The sequence below is a fragment of the Conger conger genome, chromosome 3 (assembly GCF_963514075.1).
Source record: "Conger conger chromosome 3, fConCon1.1, whole genome shotgun sequence".
Classification (NCBI taxonomy): Eukaryota; Metazoa; Chordata; class Actinopteri; order Anguilliformes; family Congridae; genus Conger; species Conger conger.
The window spans coordinates 28,901,267-28,926,012 of NC_083762.1; the positions used below are offsets into that span (position 1 = coordinate 28,901,267).

General features: G+C 42.0%; 1 protein-coding gene across 8 annotated transcripts in view; it reads right to left on the bottom strand.

Moving 5' to 3' along the window:
• Positions 1-942: 942 nt before the first annotated feature.
• mbnl2 (muscleblind-like splicing regulator 2) overlaps positions 943-24,746 on the bottom strand; it is a 66,411-nt gene continuing 42,607 nt past the window's right edge. Inside the window, exons 4-10 of one of the 8 annotated variants that reach the window (XM_061235451.1) lie at positions 24,425-24,625; positions 21,723-21,977; positions 16,941-16,994; positions 16,279-16,429; positions 13,555-13,590; positions 12,502-12,554; positions 943-5,338 (exon numbers count right to left, since the gene is read on the bottom strand). In XM_061235451.1, coding sequence (XP_061091435.1) covers positions 5,324-5,338; positions 12,502-12,554; positions 13,555-13,590; positions 16,279-16,429; positions 16,941-16,994; positions 21,723-21,977; positions 24,425-24,625 — 765 coding nt within the window. In that variant the 3' untranslated portion in view covers positions 943-5,323. Of the gene's footprint in view, positions 5,339-12,501; positions 12,597-13,554; positions 13,591-16,278; positions 16,430-16,940; positions 16,995-21,722; positions 21,978-24,424; positions 24,626-24,746 lie in introns of all 8 variants that reach the window. The other 7 variants (XM_061235448.1, XM_061235452.1, XM_061235453.1 and 4 more) reach the window with 7 other exon arrangements.

Consider the following 24,746-nt stretch of genomic DNA (forward strand, 5'->3'; position numbering starts at 1 on the left):
TGGCTGCGGTAGTGACATCTGCGGAGCATACAGCCAATGGCAGCTGAAGCTTGGAGATGTGTTTCCAAGTGGAGAAAAAATGCGCCGGATGCTGTTGCTATGGCAACACGAACAGCTGCGCGAGTGCTACCTGAAATAATGGAGCAGCCAGGATGCCCTGTGCTGAAAACTGAAATAAATGGCGCGAAAACAAAATTATGAGAATATGGCTGTATTTTTCTTGCCTTACATTACACTACACCAGTGGCGTACCGCCATATTAGTGTTTTATCACAATATCCTATTTATGCTGGATTAACAGATGCCCCGAGAACACAGCATTAGCTGTATACGGGCAGAATGCAAGATAGCGTGTTAAATATAGACTACTGTGGCGTCCTGACATAACCCTTCGAGTTATTTGTATGCGTTAATCTCTTCAGTGGAAGTGTGCTCTTTTGGGCTACATTTTGTCTTCTGTAATGTAAAATGCACGGGGGCTTTCCATGAACTTCCACTCGCATTACATTTTACACGTTTCACGGTGATTACCGTTTGGAACAGGGAATTCGGATGGCATGGTAATTCGTATGTATACAGATGAAAAATAACTATTATAAACAATGTACTTTAAACAATGATACTACTGATACTTAAAAATGTGACATGCACTATAACCTGTTTACAATGTTATAATATGTAGCTATTAACATAAAATACACTATGGATTTGATTAGACTCTTTGATTTTCAGATACGCACACCCACACAAATAAAATATACAAGTGGTCTACTTTGTCACATGAATTCTTGAAGCAAACACCATTTAAAAGGCTACCAGCCTCCAGCAGTAGAAATATACATTCTGACGTCGTTTTCTGCTGACATTTGCTGACGTGGATGCCTGTTCTTAACGAAAGCATTGTACAATACAATTACATTAATGAAAACCAATAAAAGCCAGTTCAGAATCCTTGTATTTATTATTTTATTTGTTTTGTCTCAATAGGTTTTACACCGTTTTGCAGGAACAAAAACAATTGACTATATAACATAAAATAGCACATAATATATGCACAAATAAAACATTTAAAAATGGTTACATAAAAACAAATAAAATCCAGTAAGGGCTTATTTATTTAATATTAATTTATTAATATTATTTTTTCGCAACGTAGATGATCAACTGAAATACAGAATTAAGTGGCACAGCAGCTGCAGCCTAATGTTGGAATTATTGTGTATGGCATATAGGCTACAGTTTCATTCAGCTTTTATTGGGAAAGACAAGGAAACTAGACTGTTCCTGTCACCACTCCACCACTTTGGCCTCAATGCAAATGTCTGGAGTGAAACCATAAACGATTCTGTGTATAAATAACTGCAATTGGAAAGTCATTTCAGAAGACCAGGAACAACCCTATATTTTAGGAAGATAAAATCAAAAAGACAGTACACTAAAGGTAAGGCAAAGTTTACAGATAAGCTGGGTCTGTCCAGTTAAGCAACAGCCCAGAAAGTGCTTACATTTACCATCAAATCAATGTCAAAACCTTTTGACTGTGCATTAAACTTAAGTCCTGTAGCTGGGTGCACTACATCACAGCAAAGGACACATTGGATTTTGTCTTTCATGTGCAGACTTTTTTTTTGTACTCCTAGAAACATTCATTATATCTTAAAATCTTTTTTAATAAGCAAGCATCCTGTTTGTTTAAAAAAACAATACAAAATAAAACATGCAAGATGCTCATTGAAGATTAATATGTTAATGGTAACAAGTAGTGGATAATAACAATGAAATGTTGATGTTAACTTTGCCATACCCTACACAATATGCATTACTTAGAAATAGAACAATTATATAAGTACTGGAACAAAGTGCAATCCTAAATTCTGCTGATAAACCATCAAGCACTACTTTAACAAATAGTTTCCACTGGTTGTTAGGAAGCCAGGGTGTTCCTTGACTAACTATGAGGAGAAGAGCCGACCATTTTAACTGCTTGGCTGTCATTAAATTTTTTTTTTTTTTTTTGGTGGAATGGAGTATTATATTTCTGGTAATATATTAAATGCGATTTGGAGCTCTTCCTTTTATTTCTTAAATGAAAAAGAAATATACATTGTGATACAGAGGTGATTACATGTTACTGAAAATATTACTGTATATAATCTCGACATAAAATAGGAAATGTTCCAATATCTGTTTTACAATCTAGTGTGGTACAGTGTTCTAGGAAAAAAATGAACTTAACAATTACATCATTTACAAAAATACAGAACTTTAGTCATTGCAACTTTAGGTTGCCACAGCAACAACTTAATATTGTTATGAAATACTACCATACTACAGTGAAAAGTACATGTCTTTTTAAATTTTTCTTTTCTTTTTTTTTTTTTTGGTAAAATGTTACCTATACAATAAACATTTTTACATTATACAAGCAATTCTAAAGCCTTACTCATTCTGCAATGCATTGTCCTGTGTTAGTGACAGTTGACAAGACGGAAAGATCTGAAAGAGCTTGCCATTGGTGCAGTAAGCTCTCAGACCCCGCCTCTCATTTCAGACTGGCTCCTCATTGGCTGATCTGACAGGACTGGCCTTTTTGAAGAGCCTCCAGCAGAACAAAGAGCAGCTTAATAAATTACATTCATTTTAAAATAGAATAGGTTACAACATCATTCTATTACTAATATTTAACGGAAAAAATAAAATAAAATCAAGACAATAAAATATATGTAATCACTTTCCACATCAAAAATTACATTAAAACTGTAACTTTTGTGAAGAAAACAAAATCATATTGAATGAAAAAAAAAGAATACAAATTGTAAGACCAGTGCCTTGTTCATGCTGACATAAAGGAGTCTCATTGTGGATTGTCTGTGTTAATCAAGCATCATGACAATATATCATGATTCTGATTACATTTTTAACACATGCGCAAAAAAAGGGAAATTAAAGTCTGCATGTAATTATTAGTCTTAAACTGCACTGAAATGCACTCTCAAAGAATTACAAAACATGTTAGGTAATAATATGGTGGCTGACATACACAATGTGGTTACATGTGTGACCATGTCATATCATAAAAACAGCAGACTGTTATTTTGATACTCGATAATGAAATATTATAATGGTCATTGTACAAAACAAGTTTGATTGGTTTCGAATACATTGCAATGACAATGAATTTCAACACGAAGACAATAGACAAACGTGTTACAAACGCATCACAACACATTTCCTGTATTCTCACTCGTCATCACGTTTCCAATGTAAACTACTTCAGAACCCATGGTAAAAACGAACATTACAGTATGAAAGAATCAAACATTCTGCCCAAGTGGTATTGATTAGTTTCTGCTGAAAATTGAGTTGTGTGGCTTTGTTGGTAGTATTTCAGAAGATCAAAGAGTGTCCCTTAACAACTTGAACTGACTAAGCCATTTACTGTATGCTTTGCAGTTTTCCCCCCCAACTCGATGGAGAGCCGTTAGGAAAGTTGGTATAAGCGGATTGGTGTCTCACTGACATGGAGTCATCTTCACGAGATGCTTGTAATGTAAAACGTTTTAGGCACTTCTACAGTTTCAAATAAAACAGGATTATCGAAGAAGAGCGTGGCCGCGACTGGCGGTCACCCATAGCTTTCCTTTACAAATGCGACTGGTCGTATCTGGCCAGGATGGTCTAATGCACCTTTGATGAGCCCGAGCTCTCCGTAAAGTCGTTCCGTGTCGTGTCGTCCCCCTTGAGCTTTGCTCCCGACTGCGACCGCGCCCCAGACAGCCCTGGGACCCCGCTCGCTCCCCGCTCACTCGTGTTAAAGTCTGCCTGCAGACGGATGTGGCTTTGTGTGTGTGATTAGCCTGGCGGCCCCCTTCGTAAGCCCTTGGCACAACACTGGGGGCAGCGTTGCTACTCCCTGATGGCCGGTTTTCCAAATAAAACCCCCCCCTCCACCCCCCGCCCTCATGAAAACAACAAAGAGAAAGAGGGAAAAAACAAAACAAAGATTTTTCAGGTGGTGTTTCTGGAGTCGGAATTAGTCAGCGCTGGAGTCGAAATTAGTCAATCAGCTGGGGTCTAGTTCGAGATTCCTGCGTCCAAGCGCTGGATTTGGCTGTCACGCCGTCTAGAAAACGTGCTTGCATTTTGTTGCGACCGATTCTACTTGGCGGGATAGAGCGTGTGTGGAACATGGGCGTCACCAGGTTATGAAAGAGTGTGCGGGTGTGTATCCGTGTTGGGTGTGTATGTGTTTGTGTTGGGTGTGTGTGTGTGTGTGTGTTGGGAGTGTGTATGTGTGCATGTGTCTGTGTGTGTTGGGTGTGTATGTGTGTGTTGGCTGTATGTGTGTGTGTGTGTTGGATGTGCATGCATGTATTGGGTGTATGTGTGTGTTGGCTGTGTGTGTGTGTATGTGTGTGTGTATGCGTGTTGGCTGTATGTGTGTGTGTGTGAGAGAGTGTATGTGTGTGCGCGTGCATGCATTGGGTGTATGTGTGTATGTGTGTGTGTGTGTGAGAGAGTGTATGTGTGTGTTGGCTGTGTGTGTGTGTGTGTGTGAGAGAGTGTATGTGTGTGCGCGTGCATGCATTGGGTGTATGTGTGTGTGTGTATGTGTGTGTGTGTGTGAGAGAGTGTATGTGTGTGTTGGCTGTGTGTGTGTGTGTGTTCGGTGGGGACAGGAGCGGAAGCAGCGAGCCCCACAGTAAAGTCGACACCGTCAGAAACCCCAGCCTACCTGCTGTGACATTCATTCTTTTTAAGGAATACAAAACCAGCAGACAAAACAAAAACAAAAACAGGCACTCCCTCTGGCCTGGCTTAAAGAGCCTCATGCAGCACCTGTACTTCTGGGACAAAACCACCAGGGGCTTTCCTGTGACGCACTGCCCGTTTAAAACAATCCAGCACTTTACATTAAGCACTTTTTCCTTTTCTGACAGTGCAAATTTGGTGTTTTCCAAGGGTGAATTTTTTTGTGCAGTTTTAAAAACAAATATGGAAAGAGAAGAACCCACATTACTTAGAGCATATCTCAAAAACGATCATTAAAATGAAATCTCCAAGTTTTGTCAACATAGTGTATGTACATACTTTTTTTTTTTGATTGTGTCATTTACATGTCATTATTTTCCTAGCAATACATATACATCATTTGTATATTTTACACCAGCACTCAATGTTATAGTTAATGAGTCATCCTTAATTCTTATAGTTTTTTAGCATGCAGGTTGCTGTAGGTCTATGGAGGAAAGGTAGTATTTACAGAAGGGTGCTTTTGGGCTCCTTAGTGCAGCATCTTGACACGCTGTTCCTTTCCTGTGTGTTACTTCAGGATGATCTGTGTCGGAAAGCACACACCGGGAGAGAGACATTAGCCAGTGTCACACTTGGCGGCAGACCTGAAAGCCACTGGGGCCAATGCCGTACAAACTGACATTCTGTAACATGAGACTCGGGCTTCCAGTGCTTCTGGGCCTAGCCCTCAATTAAAAACAAGAAACCTAAGGCATAGAACACTTTGACAGAACTGTGACTTCTGAGAAAACAAAGGTAAAATGCATGAGAAACAAAAAAAAAAAAAAGATTGAAAAAAATAAAACCAGTGGTTATAACGGCTGAAAGTACTTTGGGGCCTATTCTGTCAAATAAAAATAAATCTAAAATTATTTTTAACATTTTGACATGAAACAATTGTTAAAAAGGCTTGTGGATAAAGGAAAGGGAAGGTATTCTGCCTCCTCCCTTCCCTCTAATGGAGAGCACGCAGTACTAATAAAAAGGCACACAATGTTGACACAGTAAGCTCTTGGATCCTGTCTACAAGGGAAGTAGACAGCGAGCAGCCTTGTGTGTCTGGCTGTTCTCACTCGTTAAGTTTCAATCCAAATGTGACTTAGGTCCCCATTACGTCATCATATATTGAAAAAATCGGTTTCCTTCACCCTTTATCTAATCTGCACTTTATCAATACACCAACTTTTCCACCTTGGCTAAGCGTAAACACGTTTTTGAATTTCAGGTGTTTCAACTCTGGTTTACTTATGCGCAAATTAAAAATGTGCAGAAAAACAGCTGGATGGTAACCCTACTACAGTAGTTGCACATTCTCTGCTGGCAGTGGGCATGGCTTTAGAAAGAGCGAGGGGCAGAACTGAGTTGGGACAGAGTGGTAGCAGTCACAGCGGTAAAGGACAGGGGGTTACTGGGCTTATACAGTGCCAGCTGTGATGGAGGGCATGGGCTGAGCGCGGGTTAATCTCAGTGGTGAAGTTAATAAAGCGGGTGTAGCCATGCTGCAGAGAGCCGCGGATAGCGGAGGGTTGGCGGTCGGGGAAAAGTCATGTTCTCGGAGAGCGAGAAAAGCACGGTGCTTCTCGGAGGAGCCCCGTCACAGCAGGATGATGGCTGTCGTAAGATTACACAAATTTGTGGGTTAAATTAAGCAGAGACGGCTCTCAGGAGAACTGAACCACCTGTAAGGCATTGGACAGGAAAAAGGAAAGTGATGGGAGTTTGGACAAGATGGTCAGAGGCACTGGAGAATCGGCGCGTGTTATTTTGAAACCAGAAGCCGTGACTGCCTTTCGGAGCTTGCGAGGGGATGTAATTAACTAAGATGCATAAATCAAATACTCAGTGCAGAGGAAACCCTTGCGTGATAAGCAGAGCTGATGATCGGAGGTGGTGTGATCATAATCTGCTCCCACGGTCACTTCTCACCATCATTCCTAAGCTGCAATAAACCCTGATCAAGCTATTCCATAGGCTTCAGACCCTTGTTTGGAGACCAGTGGTCAATAACACCTTAAAAGGGAGTGGGACCGACTTTCTTCCCGAGTCATTGTCCTCTGATCCTCCTTTAGGTCAGGTTCAATGTGAAGATGGAAGGAAGCAGGCACAGAATTGGGCAGGGGACCCACAATGTTACTGAAATGTTCTGTCAATAACATTGCAAAAACATTACAGCAACATTGTGAGAAGATTTTGTGTTGGCGGAGTCCTCACTGAATCAAGCGACCCTTAATGTGATGGAAAATGGATGGTCATCTATGGAGCAGTGGGCTCACAGCAGAACCAGTTCAAATCTTTTCTCAGGATTCATGCCAATTCATAATAGTAAGCACCTTCATAGAGCATACACGACGAGTGGGAGCAAATATTAGAATGTCTTAATGGTTAGTTAGTCCGCTGACAGAAACTGAATAATACAGTTTGATGATCAAAATCCGACAGCTTACCTAGGGTCACTTCTCCATGAATTGTTCAGCTACATGGCTTGCAAGCCGGGATATCAACCCTTTAACATGACACATGAACTTTCACTTTATAGACAATAGCACCACTGTGTATACATGCACTGTTAGCAATGCAGAACGTGATACGTCCTGTAGAATATGATACTTCCAGCCAACAGGGGGAGCTCTAGAGATATAACAGCAGCCCTGTGAGCTGTCAACTTCCCCAGAGGCTGGTTATAGTCCTGAAAAAGTGCAGTTGTGGATTTGAACACTTCCGTACTAGCCAAGCGTACTAGTCTAGAAGTACAGGTGTCCTGAGCTTTTGTGTTCAAATCCTCAACTACATTGTTCCAGGACTATAACCAGCGCTGTGTCCACTGTAAGGTTCCGCAATGTGGTTTGTTTGTTAGTGAAAAGCTCTATATTTCTGACAACTACATCTCACTCATGTTGGTAATAGAGTTACAATTACAATTACAATTGCTTATAATAACCCAAGGAGCAACCCACAGGCTTCCCAGAAATTCCTTCTAATTTATTTATTTTAGATGACCTAGAGTTAAAATGGAATAAAAGGTCAAACTCGCATACGAGAAGCACATTTCAAATGAGAATCTGAGCTCAAAGCCGTACTGGATTAACCTGAACGCCTTACAAAGCACACTCTGTAAAGGTCAAACATGAGAGGATTAAGGTGGGAAAGATGTGTTAACATCATTTTCTTTTCCCACTGGGGAAGAACTGTATATTCCACTTCGTTCAGCTATACAGTTTAACCAAGAATCCACAATATAATCGCAATCTTCTTCCTGGAGATACTGTAGGTAGAGTGGCAGGGCTTTATTGCGCCTACATAGTCATTTTAAATTTTCAAGTTGGAAATTAAATGTGGAAACAGCTTAATGTTCAGTTCTGCTGCAGGCATCCTCAAATGTGCTGCAGGTGGGGGAAAACTGCACAATACTGTGCAAAAGTCTTAGCAGCCTAGTTTTCTTTTGATATAAAACTGGTCTTAGATGTTTTGTTTTCTGCATTTGAGTCAAAACAAAATAAAATGAGACAAAATAACTCATTTCTTTCCCCAAAATATGAAATGTTGGAGACATTTTTGTATTTCGTTAAATAAAGTAACATATTAAGTTATAGACCACTTTTCAGATAAAAACTTGATCGAGGCCATCTGGAATTACCTGGAGTCAGAAGCAAGGGAGACAGCCAAACTCTGCAGATGAACTGTGGCAAGTTCTCCAATATGCTTGGAACTATCTACCAGCTGATTTTCTTCAGCTCCAGGACAGTGGTCCTTTAGGTAAAGGGTGGTCACAACAAACTTTGATTAATCTTTTCACCGTTTACTGCTCTTTATAGTACTGATATTTATAAACCGTTCATTTCATTATTTTTGAAAGCAACTTCGTTTTACATAATGTTTTTACATGTGCCCAAGACTTTTGCACAGTACTGTATGTACAGCCAGAGGTTGTGACACTGTCAGTCTGTTTGACTGACTGGCTGCTGTCCCACCCTCTCTGGTCCACCCAGGCATGCCAGCGCAGAAATGTAATAGGCTGTAGGCAGTCATGTGACTTGGTACATTTCACAGTAACACAGAACAGACACCCTGACCTCACGCTCTGTATTCCTCAATCACTGACACTCCCTCTGTGCACATGTACACGGCCCTAGCCGATTCACTAATTGGCATGTAATCTGACACTCACAGGCCTCTGAAGCTGTGAGCCTTCCTATGAAGAAATATAATACAGTGATTCATGCTTTTTAAGAAGCAACTTCTTAACGGCTTTCAACTTCAATTTGCTTTTAGCAGAATGTATAGACAGCTATTTGGGTGCGTGAGCCACTCCTGTTGCTAAACAGATCGTCCTTCAATAGGTTCTGATGGGCAGGTAAGTGGTGCTGTGTATAATAAACATGGAAAAGCCGATATTTCAGCAAATGTTCAGAATCCAAACCGCTATTTATTTTCCACAATGCGAATGGGAGATGGCAAGTGGAGCAGCTGACATCTGCAGTGCTGTAATTTGTGCAATAGTGAAAAAGAAAGATAGAAACAAGACCAATGCATTTAACCCTTTAATGTGTAAGATCACAAATGATGTGATTAGAATGTTCTAAACTGTTACATCAGCATTGGAATGTTGTTAACTATACATTCCAATGCTGATGTAAGAATCAACAGAGTTCTAGAACATGGCCATAGAATTTTGGGTTCTTAACCATTACATCAGCTTTAGAATGTTAACTGAACATTCTAATGCAGCAATCAATGGAGTCCTAGAACACATAGAATTTAGCAAAAAAAATAATCCAAAGAATTGAAGCAGGCGCCTGCAACCAAGGCCCTAAGGGGTATTGCTGATACTCATAAATATAAATTAAAGCAGCAAACAATACAATAAACACCTTGCTGGCTTACTCAGGTCAAAAATGTTTGTTGATTTTCAGGTCAGAACTAACACCAGCAGGAGCGGGACTGCAGAGCCCTGCTAAGAGCACATCCATCACACGTGCGGCAGCAGGCCTCGGGCTCTCTTCACTGCGGAGAACGAGGCTCCAGGGTTCAGCACGGTGACGGACGAGGCCCCTGCGTCACACAGCAATCCCGCGCAGCCTCACGCCGCCGCTGGCTGCTCAAACAGACCGCGACAGAGAATCGATCCACCTATCGATTGGCCGCGTGAGCTCAGCCCGCATCGAACTCATATCGCCGGGAATAAAATTAATCCCCTGCGGGCGTTAAAAACAAACAAAAAACGGTTATGAAAATCTTCTCGGTCGTAAACGCCAGCACGCTGCTTCACCTGGGAGAGACGGGGTGGTGGTGGAAACCGGACTTTTCAAATGTAGAGTGTGGAGAAGGATGGGTGTGTGCCTGTGCTATGCCTGTGTGACCGAACGAGAACAGCACAGGCCTTCAGCTTCTCTCACTGTACGCTGGAATTAAGTGTATGTTACACTGTTTAACACCACCGGCTTCCAGCAGGGGGTCCACATGCCTGTGTAATCACCAGGGTCCTGTGACAGGAGAGGCAGGCCAACGGGTCTGTCCATCGCATATTAATTCCTGTTCACCGCTCACAGCAGGGCTTTAATGCTGTGGTTTCAGATGTAGATACTGGGCCAGCCATTTCAGAGAGGTGGACAAATTATAACAACCAACAAGATGGCCCCCATTTGTTTAAGGTAGTGTTTAGGTCAAAGGGGAAAATACTCTTCCCATAAATCTGGGTATTATTTGACATGTTGAGTATACCTGAAAATAAACATGTAAACTTAAGTGATGTCACTGCAGCTTGGCTCTCAAAAGGCCATACATTACAGCATCGTACATCTTAAAATTGAGCAAAACTCACCACAGCTGCACTGACATTTCAGCCTAAATAACCTTGAAGTAATCTTCTTTCACAAACGTATGAGATGTGGCTGAATCGACTGGCTTTCCCCATGTGAGCAACAGGGGGCAGTCACGGCCTGCTCGCCCGCTTCTGCACGAACGTGAGGAACACGACCTGCAGTCTGCGCTGCCCTGGTGCTTACGCACACCTATGTCACAGCACTGATTCTACGGAACTGAAAATGCAGGAAAGCACTCTGGAGCTGGTAAGGGAACCCTGAGAATCTAGCTCCAAATGAGCGCGCTCCGGTGTGTATGTTCAGCATCCGAGAGACTGTTTCCCCGTAAGAACAACAAACGCTACAAATTAGCCTATGCTATACGTTAACGTTATCACACGTGGCAGTGGATTATTTCTTTATGTTTATCGATCCCTATTCAAATAAACATTAAATAGATTATGGGACTATGTGCCGGTGCCTGAAGTGTCGGTGTTTCCGGAATCTTCTCGTGAGCGGCGGAGCTGGGCTGTAATACTGCCTGCTCAGCAGGCTGCAGGACTGGTGCCCGGGGGACGTGCTCACAGCACACTGAAGCACAGATCACCGTCTGACTTCAGCCCTTTCCCTATATACCGTGCAGTATCACCGATATCCAACAGGACACGGTCATAAAGTTCCCATTCCCCTCCACGTGTCAAGCATAACTGGTAGGCTGTTCTTCTGGCAGTAAGGGGATACACAGGGAGAGTCAAGGGACTGATTGTCGCTCGCCAGTGTCAGCTATAGGTATGAAAAGCACTACGGAATGCAAAATGATGGATTGATGCTTCCCTGGATTCTGTGGCTAATAACAATGTACAATGATCTGTGGGGTGATAAAACTACCAAGATATAGGCCTTCCAATATAGAGAAATGCATATTGCCATCTTGACACTGCAACTTTTCAAAGATGAGTGCAGTGTATGAATGAAAAAGAATACACCATAATATAATATCAAAGGTATACATTTGACCATATTCTAACACATAAAACTGAATTAATCTTCAGTTGCAGTTGGGTCTTCATAAGCGCGATAGCTGGCTGGATAAATCGGCCTATACCAGCCATAGGCTGAAATGAGATAAGCGTTACAGATTCATAGTTCTGATCACACATCTGTTCTAGAGCTAAAAACTGATCCGAATGATAACAAACGATGCCAGCGATTATTAAGGGTTAGCCGCTGCATGCTTCACGGTCTACGGAAAGCGCTATTTCACAGTGGGTACGTCACGCTCCTCCCAGATGTGCTGATCTACCATGGCTAATGATAGCCTTTGTTCATTTTAGCCTCGCTCAAACAGGAAGCTCCACGCCTTTCTTCAAGATCACATGCCAAATTTAGCTCTCCTGAAGGAAGTGACCTTCCTGCCCCTCACGGCATTGATAGCTGTGCTCGCCAGGTCTGTACTGAAGGCTCCTGAGGAAAAGGGCATTCTGAACATATTTCCCATTGTCACAGGACAGGAATGCCATAGCTCTTGTGCTTGTTTCTTGCGGTTTCAAACTGAATACATATTTTCTTAATGCAGATGGGAAAAAAGACATTTGACATAAAAAAAATTAAAACATGCAAAACAAATGAGGAAATAATGCAACACAACACAACTACTATTTGCGAATGTGAGAACTCTAAATAAGTGCTTTTTCAACATCCAATAAGAAGGACATAGACGTAGAATTTAAACGAATACAGATCATTACAATGAGCATAGATCCTTTTAGAACAAAAATGATGACGCCCGGTAAAAGCTTTTAACAACACTTGATATTAACAATAAGGGTAGGAATAAAAAATTTTGATTTTGGCAAGTACATATTTAGAGCTCAGGGATTGATGAAAGAAAGCTTTAAAAGGAGCAAACCTGATTGGCTGGTGCTGTTGCTGCGTAGGGGACACTTGTGGCAGGAGTTGTTGCTGCAGAGACAGTAGCAGGCGTAGCACTGTACATCATGGGTACTTTTTCAGGAAGGGAACCATGGAAGCAATGAACAGGTAGGTGGAGCATTATGGTAACCATGGCGACAGGTTGTTGTTGTTTTTTTTGTTTTTTTTTGCATGGTGAAGATTATAGAGCGGCAAGCCATCGTTAGGTCGTACCAGCAGATGGCATGCGATCACAATGCAAAGCAAGGGAAGCGTGGGAGAAACATAACAAAGAGGAAGACAGCAGATTACAATCACAATTAAGGAAATTTACCCGCGCAATCAGTGATTCCCAGAGATGTCTGGTGTCTGTGCACCGCCTTAAATGCTGTAGGCATAATATTCTAACCTGAATGCAATATAATGAAACAAACTGAAATACATTAAGACCAAGCAATCCGCTTAAAGTTTAAAAGTGTTACTGGCCAATTGACATTGTGATTAAAGTTAATGAATTATGCTTAAAGGATTATTTGTATTTGTACTCTATTTGATTCCATTGGCTTGCAGTTATATGACAAACTACACCTCTGGGAAACTGATCAAATTTCCTAGTCCACAGTGCAAAACAAAAGGCAAAATTACCCATTATTAAGCAATTCATCTGCTGGGAATTGTAGCCTGGGGTTAAAAAAGCTTCTGCTACAGTATGCTTCTGTCTTTAGAGGGATAGCCATTGACAAAAAAATAAATACAAAAAGTATAAGTTTGAGAAGAATTAGAATGGCAATGAAAATAATAATACACACTTTGGAATCACCAGGAACAATTAAAACAAGAAACCAAGATGAAACAAGCTGAACTCGGTCATCACAGAAAAGTACACGTTCTCTTACAGGCCAGTTAAAATTCACCGGAGCCTTCGCAGCCTGAAGGGCCGTGGCAGTCGCTAAGAAAGCGGTGTTATCTTGGTGTCTTTTAAATCGACTGTAAGAGCACTACTGTCACAACGTCCCGGTTTAAGTGATATCAGAATATGAAGGGAACCTACCAATGCTGGTAGCAGGAGTCATGCACAAGACTGACCCTGTGTGATCATGCAGTGGAGTGAAGGCAGAGGTTAAAAAGGGAGAGAAGGGGGGTTAGCTGGAGATAGATTTCAGCATGCCTCACAGATTTCACCACATAATCATTATTGCACACTGGTAACATTTGTAGCCTTTATTGCGTTGTGTCTAAGCGGCCATCTTTCTTTTCTTTTCAGAAGGCTCGGCAGCGGTCAGGGACGGAATCCAATTCTCCAGCTAATTAACGGCGTGCTCAGTCCCACAAACTACAAATGTCCCGCATTCAACACAGAGCTAGTGTACAGGAAAGCAGACGCACTCTCAACCCCAGATTTAGGAAACGTGCAGTGTGGATAGGCATGCCCATGGTCCGACAGCAACAGAGGGGCTGGATTAGAGGCGGTTATACTGCAGTGAGCCAGAGCTGCTAACGGAGTTAAATGCAGGGGGGAGGGGGGCTGTTAAAGAAAATGACATCACTGGGGGGGGGGGCATGTGACCGCCATTTTGTGAGGAAGTGCTTAATTGCGAGAGCAATGTAGCATGTTGATATGTGTACAAAAAGGTAGGGAGGGGCGGTGTAATGCACGCGGGAGCGGCTGGAGGGTAATTAACGCTCACAAACAGAAACAACCGAGAGGGGAGGAGCAACATGCTACTCCGAGGGTGTGCATTTAACACAGAGGAGAAGTTAGACATTCATTCAACAGCATACATTTCTGATAACACTTAACACAGAGGATAACTTTAATAAGACTCAGCATATGTGTAAAAGCACTGAACAAAAAAATACAAAGTACACTAATCCCTATAATATAACAATATAACTTAAGCCATGTAGGTCATAGTTTTATTATACTATGCATGTCAGTTCTATCTAAAAATATCTGGTAGCAATAACACATTTGAAAGCATAATTGAAGATTAAAGGTCAAAACATTTCTAAACAGTTCTAAAAAATATATCATTGTGCAACAACCATAGGACAAGCGACATCATAAGAAAAATGAAAATGGGTGACAAAGTGAGTGATTGAAAGGTGCCTCAGTCAATATTGTTCTACATGTTGTGTGAATCTGCATGTTTGACTACCATATTGTGCACATACTGCCTTTAAACAAAAAAATGGATGATTCCTGACCCTGCGGCAACACTAGCATTCTATCACCTCCAATATTTCTGACCTGAAATTTGTCCAACTCCTTGTTTGCCTTTTACAAAGCTTCACAACATTTATCGTGGTAGTCACAGTGAGTGGGTTTTTTATATATATACATATATATATATTTTTTTAACTTTTTTTTTTTTTTTTTAAAGCACCTTGAGAGGAAGATTTGACAGCAATGTTAATTGACTTTCGAAATCTTGGAAAGATTAATGAATTAAAGCAGAATCGACAGCTAATGCCCTTCCAATGAGCAGACAAATTTAAAGAAAACCTTTGGAATTGGGACAATTCTTAATTTATCAGAATATGAATAAATAAATCCAAGCAATATATATATATTTGTTTTTTTACCTTTACTTTTTCTATTATTTACCGCAAAGGGCTTATCTAGTCCTGAAGTTCCTGGGTGGCGGCATAAGTTCGCAAAGCATCTAGGGAGCGTGACATCACATGGTTGCTCATCGTTGCTGCATTACAGGTGTCAATTTATAGTCATGAGTGAGACAGATACTGTACGTAAAAATCTACCAAAGTACATAGTAAAACATTCATATTCATATTCATATTCTACCTTACCCGTCTGAGTGAATATTCTTCAAGCGAAGAAATGGAAAACGAGCCGGGTACTGCTTCAGAAAGCAAATTAAACACGACTCATGACGTGATTTGTACAGGGAATGCAGATTGGTGCCAAGTACACTTTCTCTTTCAAACACAATTGGAGGTTAGTAAAGCTGGTATTCGATACAAATTTCTTGACTTCCGAACTTCTGTTAGGATCGCAAACAAGAAGCACAATGGCATCAATCTGCATTCCCTGTACGAGTCACTTCATTTTAACGTTTAACTCGCTTTCAGGACGACCCGACACACTGTGGTAGATTTTTACGTACAGTATCTGTCTCACTTGTGACTGCAAATCGACAAGCAACAGCGAGCAACCATGGGACGTCACACTCCCTCGATGCTTTGCGAAGACTGGACCACTACTTTCACGGTAAATAAAATGAAATGAAACCTAAATCAAAAAAAAAATGTATTGCTTGAATATATTTATTCATAGTAATGAAAAGTAAATGAAATAAGAATTATCTGAATGCCTTTAAATGAAAGACAACGTTCATAAATGAAACAAGAATGACTTGTAATAATACTTGCTGACAATAGGAATCATTATTTCACTGCACCGGGGACAAGATGTACATGGATGGGTAAATAATAACAAAATGTACATGGAAAATAAGGCACGTATTTTCGACCTGGTAAGACTTCACGTATAAAAACTGCAAACTGTTCCTAACATTACATAACAGGGCAAAGCCCTCACATTAGCATTCTTTGCCAATTATAAACTAACCCCGGGGCTTTCTTTCAGGCAGCAGAACCAGAGAGACTGGCAGTTTTTGACCCGGAGATGCCAACTCGCAGGAAATGTCAACAAACTGAACCGTGCGTTAGCAACAAACGCTAATGTGTGAGAGTGCGGAGGGGCAGGAGGGCTGGCGTGACTGACGGGGGGGGGGGGGGGCTGGGAACGTACCTGCGGGAAAGAACGCAGGCTGCTGCAGCTGTGCGTTGGCCAGAGCCTGCTGGTAGTGCAAAACACTGGGGTTGAAGAGTGTGCTGGCCCCGTTGCTCTTTTCAAGTGCTGGTCTCTTTGGTAGCGGCTGCAGGACGCCGTGGGGGAAAGCCTGCGGGAAAGGGAGGGGGCGTTAACACCGCACAGCAACACGAGCACAAACATCACACTAAATACTCAAACACATACGCCTTCCGGCTATACATTATCTATTAACATTTTGCAATGTTATATCATCAATTCGTTTCATCAAATGGACAATTAAAAAATTGAACAGAACATGTATTTGCCAAGATTTCATAAATTAAATATTCAAGTATACACAGATTAAGCTACTACAACCAGTATGACATTAAATTTAGATAATTGGTATTGTAACGTATGGGTCTACAGATATGATGTTAATATAATTTGTACTTTTACATTTAATAAAGAATCACAAATAATTCTATTTGAAACATTTTTCTTGGATTAGAAAATGTATAACTGATGGCAAATGATTTGATACACAAATACTTGATGGGTTATACTGGCTCCAAAATAAAACAACAAATTAAATTCTGTGAGTTGCTACGGTACATTAAAAAGCTACATGCAAAGCAAAAGGTGAAAGGTCAAAGTACCAGATCTACAGTTGCCTCGAGGGGTCGCTTCATTGCTTTGGCAGTCGACTGAGTCTTTAAATAGCAGGCAGCGAGCACATGATGGCAGTGGGCCAATGGGATTCAAGCGTATTAACATACAGGTAACAGCAAGCAGAGGTGCATCATGGGGACAGCATTGCATTGTGGATAGGTGAGAAGGAAAAAAAACAAAATAATCTGAATGCAGTATACCACATACAAAACAATAGGCATGCACATAAACAAAAGGTACTGTTTCAAAGGAATATCGCTAAGTTCTGAATTAGTACGAAAGCAAAAAGCATCTATTATATCTTAGTTAAAAGCATAAGAAATACAAAGACTTATAATATACAATAAACAGTGTACTGGGATTGCATATATTAGTTACATATGATTTTACACCGTTCTACAATACAAGACATACTAAAAATCAAAAAGGCTTCTTTAAATTATTAGTAGGTTACCAGAAATAAAGAATTACGAAATATCAATACCAATACCACTACATACACTGTATACACATATGAACAAGAGCACAGTTAAACTAACTTAGACTCAACAGTTAGGACCTGTAGCGCTGAAATCATGTAAAAACATAAAACCATGAAATAGCTATTGTCCGGTAAAGTGAGACCCCATGACCAACTCAATGGCGAGCAAGTACATTTCCACTGAAAGACGCTAGGAACCCCCTAGCCAAGGCATCAAAAGTATTTGCCTGTTTTTTGGTGAAATGATCGACTAATGCCATGTAAGCACTGCCACAGTTTAGCTGAGCTGTGCAGGATAAGAGCTCATGCTAAACACCATTTCTTCAACACTTGGGGTTATTCATTCGGTTAAAATGATTGTGACATCATCACAATGTCACGTGACAGTGCTTAAAAGCTGACATGTCTGTTTCTTGTCAAATGCTTTTAGTCATTTCTTCTCTAATTGTACCGCAGTAGGCCAATGCACTTGGCAGATGTCATGCCATTGCCAACCTCCATCAAGGCTTAATGGAAAACAGAACAAATTCCAACCATGTTATTTGTTTTTTCTTTCCCAATAAAGCCGTGACATTTCTAGTTCAATCATTACACTTTCAGAGAACAAAGTGGAGTCATGTTTTTAACGCCTACTGAATGCTAAGGGGTGAAAAAAAAGTCCTTCAATCCGCTTTAAAACCATGCCGCGAACAAGAAGCGACATCTTTCACAAGAAACGACTTGGCTGCCATAACCGTATGTGTCATGGGGTGCTCACACTGATCTGGTGCAATTTGATTTAAATGCTATGCATTTTTGAGTATCGTCAGTGGGTTTCAAAAACAGCCAAATCAAAATCGGTACTTAACAATGAGGACAGAATGTGGAGCTCTGTTTATTAGGAAAAAAAAAGTTACATTGCTTTTCCTTATCTTATTCAAGTTAATTCAATCCTTGGCAAGCGAGGCCTTCCAAAAACAAATGCACTTCATAGCATGTACGTGATAATGCATGCATTTTATTCCTCTGAAAAATTGATAGTTGTTTTATGAGTTATCACGGATTGTTATTGTCAATGGAACATCTAAAGAGAATAAATAAAAGTGAGCTGTACTCAATCTACAGAGTATGAATTTTTAAGAATAACTATTGCAACAATTGCTGGTAGGCACTCTTTATCTATTTTTTATTTTACATTCAAAAGAAAAACAAAGAACCTACATCTGAAGGAAAACTGGAAAAAAGAAACAAAAAATGAAAAATGCCAAAAAAAAAATAAGCGTCTCTCTCAATCTGCCCATCTGACCACGCTCCGTTTGAATGCTGTTAATAATCCCTGCCTCTCCATCTCAGTTCATGTGTGATCCTCCTGCTGCAAAATGGCTGCCATGCAGTGGGTGCTACACATTGCTGGTGTTTTTGGACTTCCCCCCCTTCACTGAATATTACCGGATACTTAAGAGACCCTGAAAAGTAATTGGTCTACTGTATATACATGCTAACCATCCTTATCATAAATGCCATTATAATTATTTATTAAAAAAAAGCATCAAATGGGAAAGTTTACATGAATCTAAATTAATGCACACAGAGGTAAGGGTTTTCTTGGGAAGGGGGGGGGAGATTGGGGCTTCACTTAAAATGGGAGAGGCAAAGACAGCAGACAACAGGTTGCAGTGGAAAAAAAACAATGATGACAAAAGCAGCAAAAACAATAACAGCACAGCGAATGAAATCTTACTGACACCTCACAGAATGCAAATTTCCGAACAGTGCCGAGAGCGAGGAGCAGGACCAAAACAACCATTTCTTTGTTCCTCTTTTCTTTTGTACGAATAGCTACTTGCCAAACTGTTTTTGGACGGCAGGTCTGAATGTGGGCTTGAAACGAGATGACGAATGCGAGAAGGTTTTTTGAGTACGTTTTGATTGATTCCGTGGAAGGCTTCCTTTAGGCTCCGAAACAAAAAGCTTTGCATGATTCAACAGGGCGAATGAGCCAAATATCGATCACAGGACCGTGTATAAACCGCCTTTCCACACAGAAAACATTACATATTTGCCTGGAGGGACATATAGCACTGGCTAAGGAAACTGAAAGTTTTATGAGCTGCCTCTAAAAGTTTGGTGGATAAGTAATTATGGTCAATGTAACAAATGATATAAATGTGCATTCTGTTTTAAATGGGTTTAAGGGTGATAACGCAACTGACGATTTGTTATTGCCAGGCTTTGCTTGCAAAACAGTGGGAGGACATTGCACCCACGGGAACGGCTTAATGACACATTGTCCTGGTTTAACTAGTGCAGAGGTCGAACCGGTTCACCGCAGGTCTAAGAAGCAGAGTACAATTACTGTTCAACAAAAATGAAATTATGACCGGTCTCTGAGTCGAGAGGAAGCGCGGTTTCCTTCAACAGCCCCCGTTGCCAGGACACCGTGGGTTAGGAGCAAGCAGCGAGGAAGCAAGCGGGCGAGGGCTTTGCCTCAGGATGAATGGATGGTGATATGGGAACGTGCGCAGGAAGCCATGCGGGCTCTAGAAAAGCCGTGTGAGTGCAAAGCGTGGGCCGTGGAAAAGGCGATCGCAGCAGATGACCGTGTAAAACAGACACAGTTTCAGGGACGCTGCACGGTGCTTGCAGGCGACTGTCTGCGAATGAACGAGCTGGAAATGAGCTGCACCACTGCCCTGCACCAATCGTCTTTCTGATTCAATCGCCAATGATTCCGTGAGCAAACACTCTCCTTGTTTGCCCAGAGAAGTGATTAGAATTGAAAGTGGATACAGCCCGGCACTTAACCAAACAATAGATGGAATAATAACAAAATTGGAAATGCACTGATCTGGACTGTTAGTTTTTCTTTTCTTTTTTTCTGTTAACACAGAAAACCTATTTTTCATCTTCAAAAGAGAGCACTTAAATGAGAATTTACTTAAATTTCCACAACTTGAGTATAATTTCATTTGAAGACATTTCAAACTACAGTGCGTTCCATCAAATATTCTATGTAACCTTGAACAGTGTGCTTTAGAATGCATTTTCATGATTCATTTATAATAAAACAGTGCTCCACATTTCATGTCGTAATTAACAAGTAATTGGTTGTAATTGAATGTAATTTGGAATAAAACAATCAAATTGGCTGGTATGCATCCTACTACTAGATATTACCTGAACATTTGAATTCCTCTGAATTTAAATGCAGTCACAAATGTAATTCGTAATGAAAACATTTAATCTGATTATGCTTTCTAAAATGTGTACACAAACTGATATAAATGTGCTTGTGTGTTACCCACCAAAACCAAATGATTGTGCAGTTGGGTTTTCCCCAGCATGTAGAGCTCAGTAGTGCTCACAAGCCAGAAATTCTAACCCATCCACTGTAGTATAAGAGTGCTCTTCCACAGGCTGTATAACAGCTCTATACCAGTGTGTTCAGGTCTACAGTGTGAGGTGAGTTGGTTTGAGAGGGTGCAGTGATAGTGTTCAGGTCTATAGTGTGAGGTGAGTTGGTTAGAGAGGGTGCAGTGATAGTGTTCAGGTCTACAGTGTGAGGTGAGTTGGTTAGAGAGGGTGCAGTGATAGTGTTCAGGTCTATAGTGTGAGGTGAGTTGGTTAGAGAGGGTGCAGTGATAGTGTTCAGGTCTATAGTGTGAGGTGAGTTGGTTAGAGAGGGTGCAGTGATAGTGTTCAGGTCTATAGTGTGAGGTGAGTTGGTTAGAGAGGGTGCAGTGATAGTGTTCAGGTCTATAGTGTGAGGTGAGTTGGTTAGAGAGGGTGCAGTGATAGTGTTCAGGTCTATAGTGTGAGGTGAGTTGGTTAGAGAGGGTGCAGTGATAGTGTTCAGGTCTATAGTGTGAGGTGAGTTGGTTAGAGAGGGTGCAGTGATAGTGTTCAGGTCTATAGTGTGAGGTGAGTTGGTTAGAGAGGGTGTAGAGTGAGTGTACAGGTCTCCAGAGTGTGTGATGAGGGGGTTAGAGGGTGTAGAGTAACTGTGTACAGGTCTCCAGAGGGTGTGATGAGGGGGTTGGGGGGTGTAGAGTAACTGTGTACAGGTCTATTGTGTGTGATGAGGGGGTTGGAGGGTGTAGAGTAACTGTGTACAGGTCTCCAGAGGGTGTGATGAGGGGGTTGGGGGGTGTAGAGTAACGGTGTACAGGTCTATTGTGTGTGATGAGGGGGTTGGAGGGTGTAGAGTAACTGTGTACAGGTCTCCAGAGTGTGTGATGAGGGGGTTAGAGGATGCACAGTTCATTTCTCTGGTAGAAAAGGTAGTGGAGGCAGTGTGGGCGGGGCTTACCATGGCTGCGGCGGCCGCCTGTGCAGCCACGGCCGTCTGATTGGCCTGGTGCTGCGCGGCTTTGATTTTGGCCTGCAGGTGTGCAGGGGGGTGGAAGTACTTGCACTTCTCGCGGGAGCAGCGGCTCTTGATGTAGTCCATGCAGACGGTGACCGTGTTGTCGCTCGTGTCTATCATGGGGCTGTCGCTGGGGTGCGCGAATCGGCAGTCCGTCTCTCCCCGAGCGCAGTTTCCCCGCTGGAACTCCCGACACACCTGTGCGCACATGCACATGCACACACACACACACACACACACACACACACACACACACACATACACACATACATACACACGCACGCGCACAGACATAGGCAAGCGCATGCACCCACAGACACAGACCCATGCACCCGCAGACAAACACCCGTACACACATGAACATACACACATGCACCGGCAAACGCACACAGACACACACGGAGACAACCCGCGAGACACACACGCGCAAGCGCATGTGAACGCAGACAGAAACACACACAGACCCACATGTGTAAACACACACACAAACATACATATGCAAGAACAAGCAACCCGTACACACATGCACACACAGACACCACAAATATTACCACAGAGGAAAAAAAAAAAAAAGAACAAAGCATGCCAGTTGTAATGAAACAGTCTCACATTATCAAAAGAATGTTTTATTTGCACAGGTCTTTGAACTTCACCTCTGTATTACTGTACATAGTAAATATCTGAAGTGCATTCAACAGCAACACATGAAACAAAACTAAAACCCTCAGTAAAAAGGAAACACAAACCATCCAATTTCTTTCAACTCAGCAGTTTAATAATCTCATCTCAGTTTCATCAACTCATCTTCGCAGCTCAGATCATCTTCAGACGCTACACTGAGGTTTTATAGTGAGGTCCTTAGTTAATCAGCTTCTATGGATACTGAAGAAACCAAAGCTTATGAGAACAGAAAAACCAAGCAGTTCTGTCATCAAAGTGCAATGAAATAAGCTTAGTCAACGATTTTAGGAAGCATTCCGGACTGTTCCGAGGATGACAGGAAATGGCCATTTGGCCAGCGACACTGGCTGAGATGCTGAGGCAGCGAGAACCACAGAACTGGTGTGGGAAGAACACACTCAGAACTGGAGCGGTCACGCTGTGTCCAGTGTGGGATGAACACATTCGTCAAGCCGAGACCCGTCCCCTGTCATTGCCAAGCGTCACTGCGGACGAGCAACGAGATGAGGCCTCATCTTTGTAGCTATTTCAAACATCTCACGGCTGTCGTCATAATCGTAATGACCTCGCCGGTCAATTATGCTGTGGTTCACGTGACAAACATACGTCGATGCTATCAACAACTTCCAACACGCATCAGTTAGGCCATGAAAAGCACTCATGCTGACTGCAGTGATGTTCGGTTTCTATGTGGATGGCATGCATACGTGAGAGAGTCCGCGTCGAATGTGTGAACCGCCTGTAGCTCTTAACTCTGGTTCTGGAGCACGATGTAGACAAAGGGCTTTTGTTTCATGTGGCTTTTTAAATAGCTTCACAGTTTTGTGTCAAATGGTAGCCTAATTGCACAGTGCGCAAATAATGGCCTTGTATCTTCCAGTTATCAAATAAATTTTAGGAAAGAGACCAAGCAAGAGAGTAGCAAGAGCATAAACCTGCCAGATTAGCAGAAACACAAATGAGCATGTGAAAATACAAGCTCAACCAAAATGAAACGAAGAGCTCAGCTGGAACAAGAACCAATGTACACAACAGACACTTTGAGCTTTTGTGTGAAAGTGAAAACTTTGGTTAATGGCCCAGGAATTTAACAGCCAGGCGCTTGGTGGAGGCTGGCATCCAGTGCCATTTCTCACTTACGGAGGTAGGCAACACCTCTTTCTCAATCTAGGCCACTGAAGCCACCAAGCATATGGATTTACACAGATGTGCAAGAAAGCAATTCAAATTTGAGGTTATGATAAAAGCCTAGGAGAAGTGAAATGCATTTATTAAAGTACATGAGATAAACCTTTATTTAGCTACAAATACCACTAGAATCACCATGAACCTGCACTGAATCCACAGATCTCCCTGTTCAGGCTGTGGAATATGTATAACCTCTCTCCATCTTCACAAACTCAATGGGGTCCAACTCAAAGTGCCCCACTGAGGTTCTACTGTCCCTGGCAGTGCTAAGGGCTAAACGTTAGCAGCACTTGCTCTACGCTACCATTACCAAGGGGCACATGTACTACTGTTTTTTAGTTTTTTACAAAAAATTAGGAGCACATTAATGCAGCCCAATAAGTAGATATGCATGTAAATAAGTTTTACAGTTCAGGAGAAAATCCTCTTAGAATGGAAGCACTGTCCAGGCCTATCTCAGTGGGACATTGGAAAAACCTCTTCCCTGTTAGGAGGGTGACCTTGTGCATTACATTAGTTCTTTAGCCAGCACATTGTCATCGAGACTAACCAGGGACCAATCCCCCCAGGAGCAATGTTGGGTTAAAAACCTTGTTCAGGGGCCCCCAACAGCTAGAACGATGAAACTGTCGCGACCTTCCCTTCGCCCCAGTCAAGCACCTTAGCCACTAGGGCTGCCCTGTGTAGTGTGTCTTTGCTACCCAGCTACTACTGTGACAGGTGAACTGGGCGGCGTCTGAGTGAAGGTGCGGTTAAGGCGGAGAGGGACCGGTCACCTCCAGCTTATCGGTTCGCAGTAGCTTCTGTGTGGAGGAGGAGCCCTGCACTGTGACAGGGGGGCTCCCGGGAACGATGACCGGGGTGCTGGGGAGCATCTCTGTGGGAACCAGCCCCATTCCGTGGGTCATAGGGGTGAGATAAGGAGCGTAGCTAATTCCATGGTTCGTCCCCAGGCCTTGGGACACAGGAAACGTGGGCTGCGGACAGAACACGAGAAACAGCAGATCAAATCAGTTTACAGAACCTCTCAGTCAACAGCACCTGCAGAACAAGCGTGTTAGTATGAGGTGATCCTGTACACAGTAGCAAGACAAATTA